Genomic DNA, 12,852 nt, shown 5'->3' on the forward strand with positions numbered 1-12,852 from the left:
CTGAAATATACTGGCTGCCTCATAACCTTCTCAGAAGAGAAGGCCCTGGGGTGACCTCAACTGCAGCCTTTCAGTGCTTAAAGGGAGCTTGTAAGAAGAGGGAGAGTGGTTTTTTACACAGGCAGATAGTGATAGACAAGGGAGAATAGTTTTAAACTAAAAGAGGAGAGGTTTAGATAATGCTGAGTCATTAGGAGGAAATTCTTTCATGTGAGAGTGATGAGGCCCTGGCACAGGTTGCCCAGAGAATCTGTAGCTGCCCCATCTCTGGAAGTGTTCAAGTCCAGGTGGGATGGGGCTTGGAGAAACCTGCTCTAATGGAATGTCTCTGCCTGTGGCACGGGATGGAACGAAATGGGCTTTAAGGCCCCTACTAACTCTAACCTGTCTGTGATTCTATGACTGTACACCTCCAGATTAAGGGTTTTTCTTCTGTGGTCTTGTGTAGAGTCTTCTTTAAATGTTGATAGGCTGAAATCCCAAGGTTGGGTGCTGCAATACAAGGTACTCAAGCAGGTACCCAGTCAGAGATGCTAAACAGAGAGGTGAGAACACAGTGAATTGTATAAGCATAGCTAAAACCGTGGAAGTACAATTTTTCAGTAAGAAATTGTGAAAAATCAAGTGCTTGCTTCCCCATCTAGTGGTTATATTCAGAAGGAAGAATGTTCCAATAAATATAAGCCACCAGTCTCTGGAGGCTGGGGCTATGTGCATGCAGTAAGATCAGACACCACAAATGCGCTCTCACATGTTTTTGCACATTGATCCTATTTAAATGGACAAAGAGTTGCAGTTATAAGTGTCCATCTCCTCTTCCCCTTCTACTTGCACAGTTCTTTTCAAAGAATCTTTCAAGAGTGAAAGAAATCAAATATATCACAAAATCATATAAAGGTATATGTAGGGCAAGACACTGTGTACTTTAAGTTCCTGCTTGAAACAAAGCTATCTGCGAAGTTAGATCAGGTTATTCAGTTGAACTTGATCCAGTCAAATTTTAAACTCTCCAAGGATGGAGATTCGTCACCTCAGTGAATATACCACCTCAGTCCATATACCAGTACTGTTCCACCAGCATGGGAAATCACTTGAAGAAAACAAAGTCCTAGCAAGAAAAATGCTTCCAAGTCCTGCCAGGAAATGGGAGTGCAGCTCCCCTTTTTCTTGCACACTGTGATGTCTGCAGAAGAAGATGCTGTTTGTATTTCAGCTCTTAGGTTGGGCCAAGAACAGGCTCAAACTGCCAGGGTTCCCCAGCAATGCAAGGTGGTGAGAGAGATTTCTCAGCTTTTTAGTTCAGGCCCTGAATAGCTCTAATTACTGACAGCCTTGCTCATGCTTTCAGGCTCTAGAGTCCTGGGCCAGTGTGCCTGGAGAGTCATAGCTCAGGAGTGGCACTGACATTGCAAGAATTAGAGAAGTGAACCTTAGACTATGAATGCTTCTAAAGCATTTCTTTGTATTTGTGAGTGGACTTAGTTGCCCTTGCACAGATGCACTTTGCGAGAAGCAAGCCACAACTTGTAAAAACCCAGCTTGCTTCCTCTGGGAAAAAACATCAGGAAGGTCACTTTAATGACCCTCTTGTAGTGTTTTTAGCCCTAGGTCTTGTGTTTTGACGAATCCCTTCAGTCCCTCATGTCGAACAGTCCTTTGCTCTCAGAGCCTCATAAGCTTCCTTCTTTTTATCCCAGATCACCATCTAGTGGGTGCTGGAGATCCCATCACAGCCAGGGAGGAGGGCTATGCCATGGCTTAAGGACACCAGGCTGATTTTTTGAACAGCCTTTAAGTGATGTCTGAATGAGCAGAGTTGTGTGCCAGCGGGACATCATTGGAATTTTGAAGTTTCACTCAGCTGGGCTCTTGGTTACATACAAAAGGTTTAACAGAAAAAAACCTTCCCTTTTGTCAGTGGTGCCTTGGCCCATGCTGTTATAAGATCTGCAGTTGAAATTGCATGCAATTCCTGGAAAAGCTGAGCAAGCCCACAAATATCCCCCTATTTTTATAAAGCCAGATTGAGTTCTAGAGTGTGTTGAGCATGTAAGTAGCTTCACTCATGAATCAAGTCACTCACAGGACATATTGATCATTCCACTTTAGCAAGTATTTTACCCTGTGAATTTTCACACTGAAATTATTGTAAATCCTTGAAGATGAGGATACTAGACGAACTGAATTTAACAACAACCTGAAAACCTTCTGAAACTGCACTAGATGCCAGAGTAAAGACAAGGTCTAGACTGTGTAGCTGGTTGGTTCCTCAAAACTGTCACAAGATGATGTCTTTCCTTACAGTTGGAGGAAGATTGATGGCTCTCTTCCCTAGGGAAAAATTTATGATTCAGTCCTCACAAAGGAGGAAACAAATGCTCCATAAGAAATCCCCTGCTGAGTTAGAACCTCTGAAAACATTGGTGGTGGTAATCAACATCACTGTCATGTTGTTAAAGACCCTCAGACATGGGATGTGTGGAGACCCCACCCCGATTAATTTTGGGTTAGGATTACATGCAACTATTAGTTTCCAGGGATGAACCACTGGCTTCACATTGCATGTTGCCTGAAAACAGGTTAACAGATGTATTTTCTTTATTCTTGTAATTTCCAGCTAACAAGTGCTTGAAAATACATGGCTTGGCCACTGCTCAGTCACCCAGTGGCATTAATATAGAAGTTTCTGGCTCAGGGTGATGATGTCACAGGAGGTGTGAGCTGCCACAAGAGAGAGTAGGACCTTAATAAAATACTCAGAAATGGATCTATAAGACCCACAGAAATGGTCTGGCAATTGGGAAAGCATGTGACATTGGTTAGCTGAGTGTGACATAAATCCATGCTGCTGTTGAAAAAGGAAGCCCTATTCCTCTTAAGGTTGCTTGTCCTTGCCAGCTCCCCCATGCTGGAAAGAATGAGTTATCTGAGAAATAACTTCATCAGTTCAGAAACAAGTTAAAAAATAGGTTTCAACTGAATCAACTCCAGCAGAACCTAACTTACACAGAGTCCTGGATATATTTCCCAATTAATAAGAATAACTGTAATGCTGAAAATCATAGAGATGGTGATAGAATGGACCTCTGGAGTCCTCAGGTACAACTTTCTGCTTGATACAGGTCTGCTACCAGAAGCAGACAAGATAGTATATTAACTGACCTACATGGTGTGAGCATCTAGAAACTGCCTTCTTGTCCAGGACACTGATAGAGCAATAAAGCTAGAAATGAGACAGCGATTACCTGTGGTGCTGTCTTCACTCTAGAGCATATGTTTCTTTTTTTGCTGATGAATGCTTATGACAATCGATCAAAATGCCACTGTCATGCTATGGAACAACTGTGAATGCTCCGGAGTCTGAGTCCATCCAAATGATGCTCTCAGAAGCAGAAAGTCTTCAAACAAAGTGGGTTGGTTTTGGCTGGAGTTTTCTTTGTGAGGTGGTGGCTTTTTGCTTTTGTGGGGTTTTTTTGTTTGTTTTTTCATTTGTTTTTCTTTTGTTTGGTTTTTTGTGTGGGGTTTTTTTGATGGAGTTTTTTTGGTTTGGTTTTTTTTTTTTTTTTGAGAGCTCAGCTATGGAAAAATATTTAATTTGTCAAAGTCATAGTGACTTTTAGGCCATGTCCCCTTAGAAATACTGACCTAACAATAGTACTAATCAGAAAGTATGGCATTTATAGTATCTTAATGGCATGCACCCAAAATAGATTCTAGTTATATCAGCAAGTTGACAAGCTCATAGGGTACAGATAACTCTTGTAATTAATTTCTAAAAGTCACAAGAACTGTGAAGTTGGTGTAGGTGGAGTTTACTTTGAAATAATAAATTGCTAGAATCACATCTATCCTGGTATTACCACAGATTTACTTGATGGTAAATTAAATCACAATCAGAAACCTCCCAACACTGTTAGGATAAAACTGTTAATTTTCCTCTCTTATGTTAATGATTCTGAGAAGTATGGGCTCTAATTAGAACATGTATAGAGAACACACCGTGACCTGCTGATTCGTCAGTGTATGCAACTTTCTGAGGTACATTATTTCTAAAACACTCCCCTTAAATAGGTCACATCACTCACTATGCTGGTACCACACATTCATTAGAGAAGCATAGGACAGCAATTCCTATAATTAAAGTTGCCCAACATTTTCATTATAAAAGCATGTTCACAGTTTCTTATAGGTTTAATAGGTTTTAATGTTCTAAAATGAAATTTTCTGTAATGGATATCTGTATCAGAATAAGTACTTAAGTAATTGTTGTTTTTTTAGACACATAATAAGTACTTACTCTGACTCTCACTTTTCAAGACCAGTGTTTGGCTCAGTTTGTAGGACATGTCTGCTTTGGGAAAGGAACTTAATTCCATAAAGACTGGAGCTAAGTCAGCCATGCTGTATATCCCTGAAAATTACAGTTCTTGTGTAAATAGAAGCATGCTAATTCTTTTGGTTAAATTCTTTGCAAATTGTCTGCACCAAATGTTCCAGGGAAAAGGCACAGACAAGGTCTAGAACCACACACAGACTGAGGCTGCCATGCAGACATCATGCAGCTGCCAGCACTAATGTCCAGTCCTGTAAGCTCCCAGTGGACATGCATAAAATAAAAAAAATCTTGCAAAGCTATTCAAAGTCTCAGGTCATGATCAGAGGATATGCTAAAATCAGCTTTAAGTCATCTGGGATCAAATGAAAAATGCTGCAGCCCCAGATATCTGTGGATTCCATGGCTGGAGCTCTACCCTCAGGGAAAACAGGGATGACTTGTTCAGGACCATGTAGCTTATTGACTAGTGGTAAGTTTATTTAAGCCAGGGAAGCATGACAGGACCCATCTCAAGTGAAAAGCAAGACTCTTAATGGTATTTTCCTTCTGCCTTGGTAGCTGGAGAGGTTAAACGGAGCCTCCTGCTGCTTAAAGTGCCCCTGGAATGCAGACGTGGTCTTCACTGATCTCCAGGGCCTTTTAAAGCTGATGGAGTGTCTGTTCAGTAACATCAGCCAGCTTTCAGCCCCCTCCCACACAGCCCACTGGATCCCATGAACTCAGGTGGGCTGAGAGTTCTCAAGAGATTTTTGACTTGATCTTGTCTCTGAATCCTGTCTCAAAGCTCAGAGACCTGAGCTTGGTGAAACTGACTTGGTGGAAAGAAAGGACTTCCTTGGTGGAAAGTAAGACTAGGAAAGCTTTTGAAGTCCCTTGGCAGTGTCAACTCTAGTTGACCTTTGGATTTCCTCATACCATCTCTGCATGCTGAGGAAGTATTCCTATATTCCACTTCAGTAGTCTGTCCTTGTTTCCATCCCATGTATAGTTTTTTTGTATTCATTCACAAGTTCTATGTTTACCAAGTTTGTCTCCCAACACATTTACTTACTCCTCTGATTGCTGGGGCAGACTGTTCTCGTGCTTGGAGGAAGTCCTTAACAAACTGCCAGCTCTTTTGAGCTCCTTTGTCCTTCAGAGCTAACTCTCACAGAATCTTACTTCACTTGAATCACCCAAAGTCATTCTCTTGAAGGGGCTGCAGTCTGCCATTTATCTTTGTCACGCCTCTCAGAACCTCGAATGCCACAATTTCATGGTTGTTACAATGAACACGACATGTCCCCAAACATTCTTCTCTTGGTCATGAGTACCAGATACAGCTGGGTGTCCAGTTGAACTAGATGGTCTGTCTAGCAAGTGTGGTAAGAATTTGTCCCTAACACACTTTAGAAAACATGTGGATTTCTTGTACCCACTGTCTTGCAAATTCAACTGGTAATGCAGCTTGCACTAGCAATCATAAAACTCCAAAGAGTATTGCCTGATCTATGGAAATATTCCATAATATGCTGAAGATGGACATTTACTCACAGATAGGTATTTTGTATTTAAAAATAGGTATCCTGTGTGGTGTGGTCAACATGCTGAAGGGAAGGGATAGCCTGCAGAAAGACCTGGACAGGCTGGAGAGGTGGAACTTATGAACTTCTACAAGGCCAAGTGCAACTCCTGCACGTGTCAGGGCAATCCCAAGAACAAACACAGGCTGAGGGGAGAAAGGATTGAGAAAAGGCCTGGGGAGAAGGACTTGTGGGTGCAGGTGGATAAGAAGCTCAACATGCCCCAGCCACAGGCATTGGCACACAGAAACCCACCCTGTGCTGGGCTCATTGCCCAGCATGGGCAGGAGGGGATTCTGCCCTCTACCCCACTCAGGTGAGATCCCACCTGCAGAGCTGCTTCCAGCCCTGGGGAACAACAACAGGAGGATGTGGAGCTGCTGAAGCAAGTCCAGAGGAGGCCACAAAGATGCTCCAAGGGCTGGAGCCCCCTCTGCTCTGGGGACAGGCAGGGAGAGCTGGGGATGTTTAGCCTGTTCTGGAGAGACCTTCGAGCCTGGTCCAGTAACTAAAGTGGCTTCAAGAAAGCTGGAGAGACTTTGGACAGGAGTCTAGAATGACAGGACAAGGGGGAATGGCTTCCCACTGCAAGAGGGCAGGGTTAGGTGGAATATGGCCAAGAAATCCTTGGCTGGTAGACCAGTGAAGCCCTGGCACAGCTTGCCCAGAGATGTGGTTGACCCATCCCTGGGTGTTCAAGGTCAGGTTGGATGTGGTGTGGAGCTACCTGGTCTAGAGAAAGGTGTCCCTGTCTATGGAAACGAGGGGAATGAGATGGGCTTTAAGGTTCCTTGGAAGCCAAATCCTTCTGTGATTATTCTGGGTTTTTTTTCCTCTTTTGTTTTGTTCTGTTTTTAATTAGTGCCATTCATTTATTTGTAAGTTTTGCTGTTATATTCCTGATGGACAATTCTCCTAGCAGGTAAACCAGATGGTTTCATTTCATGGTACTTACAAAAGGAATCAGGAGTCTGGCCCTTGGATTCTGCCTTAGGCTAGTGTGATAGCTTGTGAGGGATGTAGTCAAATGAAGGGCACTGTGCATGCTGTTGTTAAATGAACCCTGAAGCAATCACTAGGGGTAAGATGAGAATCATTAATTGCTCAATTCCTACGCCCTGTGCCAGCTGCTGTTGAGCGCAGGACGTGGCACCAGGAGCAGCTCATGGCCTGCCCGCCTAGGCTCCACAGGCGCGGGAAGAGGTGCATACGGCAAGGCCGCGAACGGGACGGAAACGCGCGAGCAACTGGCCCCGCTCCGACCGCCGCAGTACATACGGTGCGCGGATAGCAGGGAGCGATCGGGCCAACGGGGGCCCCATAACGAGTCAGCCCACGGGGACGCTGCCCAGACCGGCCGCCCGGAGCTACAGAACCGACTGGGAACCGACAGGGCACCGCGCAGAGTCCCCGGCTCCGCTAGGAACGGCTCTGCGCACGCGCACCGCCGTCCCGTAGCGGCCGTAAATCGGGGCGTGCGCACCGCGCAGGGCCCGCGGTGATCGGTGTCGTCCGGCCGCGCGATGCATTGTGGGCGCGGCTGAGGAAGTAAAATGGCGGACCTGGCGAACGAAGGTAGGCGGGAGTTGCAGGCGTTGCTACTCTGGCCCACAGCGGCTTTGCGCCGCCGTGAACCTAGTCTAGCCCGGCTCGGCCTGGCCCTGCGATCCGCGTTCAGGGGCCAGTCCGGGAGCGCTACCTCCCCGCGGCCGTCCCGGTCCTAGTGGGGCTAGCGGCCGGACAAAGGGAGCGCCTTGGTCGGGCCACCGCGCCGTCCGCGAGGCGCGGGCGGACGAAGCCAGGCTGGGGCCTTCGTCCTTAGGTGCCTTCCGCGGGTTGGTGGCTCCGGGTTCGCGATGCGGCGATTCCCGAGGCCGGTGGCCCGGGGCCGGTGCTCCCTGGGCGCGGACAGCGGGCCCGGCGTTGGGCACGGCCCCTGGAGCGCGGTTGCGAGCGCTGTGTCTTGGCCCCGGCTCTAAGCCGCTTTGTGCCCCGCCTTGTCCAGTTGCTTTTTGAAGTTATTGTCCACTGCTTTCGTATTACTGTAAATCTTTCCTTTGCTTACACTCATGTTAATACTTTGTTTAGTTCAAGGATTGATTGAAGGCCTATGTAAAACAAGGCAGGGTACCATAGTAGATGCATTGTATTTTTTGGATCAAGAGGTGGGCTAGTAAAGTGGCTTCCATTTTTTCTGAAGAGCTTTAGAAGAACCTGGGCTGCAATACTGCAGTATTTGGGTATTCTGCCCCAAGGTGTGTACAGTGGTGTTTTAAGTGGCAGTGGGTATCTATATTTTGCCTTTGGGAATGACATATGTCTCTCAGTGTTTTGGCAAAAGCCAATTTGCCCAGCTGTCTCTGTTGTGTCTCATCATTCCTCTCAGCTAGTGGAAGAGGAAAAGAAATGCCCAGCAGGAGGTGAATGAAAGTTTATGTGAGGCCCCTTCTTTCAGGACTGTTTCTTACTTTGGAACTCAGTGGCAATTATTGTTCTGATATTAGCGTTAAACAACAGGAAGCAAATAAATGTTGTAGGTGCAGCCTTTGAAGATGAAGCCTACAAACAGCTAAAAATAAAATTACACTTAAGTTAACAAATCCTGTGATGTGGTATGGCTTGGGCTGTTGGCTTCCAGACTCAAGGTGAGTTGTCAGCACCTGAGGAGGCATGATAAGTGGTCTCAAGAATAGTAGTAGCCAGATCTGTAATGACTTTTGTGAGAAACTTAACATCAGTACTTAATTTGTATACTGCCGTTATAATGACCTTATAGTAAATTTTAATGGGTTCTTTTGTTCTCTTAAAATCAGAAGCTTGGCAGTAGCTATCTTAAGTCATGCAAGCCCCTCACTTTACCACCCCTTTCTGCTGGGGAGCATTAAGCTCAACAGTTTACCAATATTTATTACATCTTTTGATGATGACTTGTCGTGTGTTTCTGTCTCTACTTCTCTTTTTCTGCAGGGTCTTGTAGACTGTCTAGGATGGCAAGGGGGAGTATGATCTCATCCTTGTGCTCCTTTCCTGCCTCCAGAGACTTACCTCACCTGTAAACCTCTTTAGTTTATACTCGCCTGTCTTTCCAGAGTTGTTGCCTGTTGCTGTTCTATTTCTTATTGCAATAAGAATGTGATACAATCTTTCCTTAGATGAAGTAAGATAAGCTTGCTTTGGAACGGTTGTCTCCTCATTCTAATATTATTGACTGTTGCTAGTTTTGTTCCTTTCAGTGTCATTTTTGAGGTGTATGTACTTGGTATAACAGTGGAAATACATGCACTTCCCGGAATTCGCATCTTTCTGCTGAAACTCGGAGAATTCTGTAGTCTTTCTACTTGGCTTATTTGCAGTCTCTGTCATGGCAAGGATCTTCTCAGGTGACTGTTTTATCCTCATTCTTCAACACATCAGTTAGTTTTATTTTTCCATTGTTTAGGTGAATGCTTTACTTCCTTGTGCTCAGGTATTTTAATCTAAATATGTGAAGTAACTATTTTGGTACCGATAATTCTTTGACCTTCTGCTTCATATTGGTCTTACACTGTTTATAGCATTTGATAGCTCAGTGTTCACGTTCACAAAAAAGTGTGATTACAGCAAAGTTCTTAACGTTCCTGAATCTTGATTGATCTGTACAACAGTGCTGGCTCAATCATACTTTGTTCTTAGGTGTGAAACTAATTTTTCTTTGACACATAGTCAACACAAGTACCTAGAATGAGGTTTCAGTCATTCTTGCAGGCTGTTTTTGTTTGGTGTGTTTAAATAGTCCAGTGGACAGACAGCTTTTACTGTCTGTTCATGCAGGTGAAACTCAAGATTTTTACCTGTTTGGTTACTACAACAAACCTTTCTCTGGCCTTGAAAAGTGCTGAGATTTGTGTGGCTTGTGTCCTCTCATCTTACTAATATAAAGCTCTTTTAACCTGTAACTTTTGCCATGACACCCATCTTTAAATTCATTGATTGATGTTTCTGATTCCAACAGTATATTAGGTACCTTTACCTTCTAGGTTCTGATATCTCTCTTAAACTATTGAATGTCTTAAATCACTGCTGAGCTGTCAGTACTGCCTCCAAGTAACCATTCTACCAATGTCCTTTGATACTTTGAACTATTTTAATGAATGATCTTTCTGAGGAATTTCTTCAAAGCTACAAGCATTCTCTCTAATAATTACTTCATTTTTTGTCATTCTTATTGTTCCTCAAATCGTTTCATCCACTTGTCTTTGCTTTGTTTCTAGTGAGTTTGTGAAACTGCTCCCCTGCCTCTTTATATTGGAGTGATGACCAACTGTATTTTGACAAGAGAAGGTTGTTGGTTTAAGGGGGTCCTCTACTGCACAGAAGGGGGCTAAAAGATGACCTAGTCCTAGTGACACTTTCTGAAGAAGTTTGTACTGTGAAGTTTCCTAGGAACAGATCCTGGTCTTGGCATTGCCTGTCGTGGTGGGAGATGAGTTGATAAATGTGGAGCTAATGAAGAGGAGGAGAGAGTAGCTTCTCTCTAGCTGTGTGAAGTTTGATCGACTTTGCTGCAAAGATTTAGTGACATGATAATAAAAGTTTTGGGGACTGTCATTGTGAGGGTGATTATTGAAAAGCAGGAGTTTAGTCTGGTAAGCACAATTGTTATTGGTACTAATGTATTAAGTAGTTACTGAATGTTCTTAGAAACTTTCTTTGGAGTCTTTGGTACTTCACTGCCACATGTGTGAAGTGTCAGTTTTAAGACAATCCAGCTAGAATACCAAATAGAACTACCACCTTCCTGTTGGTCCTATATATTTATGGGAACTGGAATGCTTTTCTCATTAACTTGTGGCTAATACACAACAAGTAATTTGCTTGTCTATAACCTACTGCTGAAGCTGCATTTTTAAGACAACAGACTCCCCTTGTGTGGGGAATGAACTGCTTAATCTTCTCAATGGCTGAAAGGTGATACAAATTTTTCTCGGGGCTAAAATTTGATGGATGTGTTAACATTTTCCTTTCAGGAGGTGTCTGCAACTTACTTGGCTTTATGAAATTGCTGAGTATACAGTTCACAATCATAACACATTTACTGTATGTAACTGCCTTTAATTAATTAGAGGCTAGAGAGTGGTGGTGCAGGAAGGGGCCTGGGGGTTCTGGCTGATGGCAAGTTGGATCTGAGTCAGCAGTGCCCTGGAGCCTGGATGGCCAACCGTGTCCGTAGGGGCATCAGGCCAGCTGAGTGAGGGAGGGGATTGTGTCTCTCTGCCCTGCACTGGAGCAGCGTCACCTTGAGTTCTGGGGGCAGTTTTGGGCACCACAGTATAAAAAAACATTAAGCTAGTAGAGGGGTGTCCAAAGAAGGGCCACAAGGATGGGGAATGGTCTAGAGGGGAAGGTGTATGAGGAGCTGCTGAGGGCACTTGGTTTGTTCAGCCTGGAGGAGACTGAGGGGAGACCTCAATGCAGTCTTCAGCCTCCTCATGAGAGGCAGGTACCAGCCTGTACACTCTCATGACCAATGAGAGAGCTTGAGAAAACAGCATGGAGCTGAGTCAGGGGAGGTTTAGCTTGGATACCAGGAAAAGGTTTTCCACCCAGAGGGAGGTTGAGCTTATAAGGCTTCTCAGGGCAGTGGTCACAGCAGCAAGCCTGAGTTCAAGAAGTGTTTGGACAATGCTCTGTCATATGGTGGCCTTTTTGGGGTGCCCTGTTGTCCCAGTTTAGGACAAATTTGGGAGAAAACGGCCAAAGGGGTTCCTCTTGAAAGCAGATTCAAGTGGCCCCTCCCCCAACTGGTTTATGTAAATATTTCCTTGGAGGAAAGTAGAAAAAACCCTGTTTATTTAACAGGCAAAGCATTCACCAGCACAAAAAACGAGCAATATTAAACAATAAAACCTCTTGCTGCTCTGAAGAGATGACAAACTCTGAAAGTCCCCTTTGTGGGCTGTAGCCTGGCTCACTCAGTCTCCTATCATCCCTCCAGTGATGGAAATGCTGCGGCCCAGGCCTGGCCTGGTGGGCCACAGGTGTGAGCTGCTAGTGCTCTTCTGGGTGTTCAGTCCAGAGCAGGTTTAAACAGTTCCAGGAAAAAGAAAAACCACAGTCCAGTGAATTTGTCTGCCTCAGCGAGCTAAAAACTAACTAAAAGCAAAGGAAAGCTCTGTCCATGCTGCAGACAACACAGTCCAGGAGAAGGATGTAGTGGAGCAAGTGCAATTTCTGATAACAAACTCTGTGTTTCTTCTCTCCCCTGCTTTGCTCTTGGAACCAGTCTTAATGGTGCAGAATTTATTTCTGGGCTAAACAGACTAATAGGGATACAAGCATCATAAAGTCACCTCAGGACATTTCACCCCTTATCCCTATATCGTCAGTTTACTACCAAAGCTAATACATATTCTAACTCAACACATACATTTATATACACAGTATACAGCTATATACAATGACAGTGACATTCAGCAGACAATGATATTTACACCTAGTTCTCACCCAACAGTCAGATCTCCCTGAGGTACGTGTTGTGTTGTTCCATCTCTCTACATCATCTACCACGTGTAACCTGGTCCCTGAGCAAAGAATCCCACAATGGGTTTCTCTGTACTCAAGGCAGAATTGATCCAAACTAATAAACCTCTGACATGTGCCACTGGGACTTTGTGTACTGTATGCAGGGGAAGAGATTCAGATTGGGCAGGGCCTGCTTGGTTAATCAAGCCTCTGGTGTTAACTCACCAGGTGGCTTTTGCTAGATGCTGCTCCCAGTTTTTGAAATATCCCACACCCAATGCTTTCAAGGTGGTTTTTAAAAGTCCATTGTACTTCTCCACTTTGCCTGCAGCTGGTGCATGGTAGGGAATATGGTACACCCACTCGATACCATATTCCCTAGCCCAGGTGTTGATAAGGCTGTTCTTGAAATGAGTCCCGTTGTCTGACTCATTCCTCTCAGGGGTACCATGC

General features: G+C 44.5%; 1 protein-coding gene across 4 annotated transcripts in view; it reads left to right on the plus strand.

The window, feature by feature from the left end:
- The first annotated feature begins 7,345 nt into the window (after nt 1-7,345).
- RANBP3 (RAN binding protein 3) overlaps nt 7,346-12,852 on the plus strand; it is a 63,047-nt gene continuing 57,540 nt past the window's right edge. For 2 of the 4 annotated variants that reach the window (XM_071452036.1, XM_071452037.1), the window contains exon 1: nt 7,346-7,473. In XM_071452036.1, the coding sequence (XP_071308137.1) occupies nt 7,452-7,473 (22 nt within the window). In that variant the 5' untranslated portion in view covers nt 7,346-7,451. The remainder of the gene's footprint in view (nt 7,474-12,852) is intronic. The other 2 variants (XM_071452040.1, XM_071452041.1) reach the window with 2 other exon arrangements.

The sequence above is a fragment of the Agelaius tricolor genome, unplaced genomic scaffold (genome assembly GCF_023055355.1).
Source record: "Agelaius tricolor isolate 1412-34295 unplaced genomic scaffold, bAgeTri1.0.p SCAF_33, whole genome shotgun sequence".
Taxonomy (NCBI): domain Eukaryota; kingdom Metazoa; phylum Chordata; class Aves; order Passeriformes; family Icteridae; genus Agelaius; species Agelaius tricolor.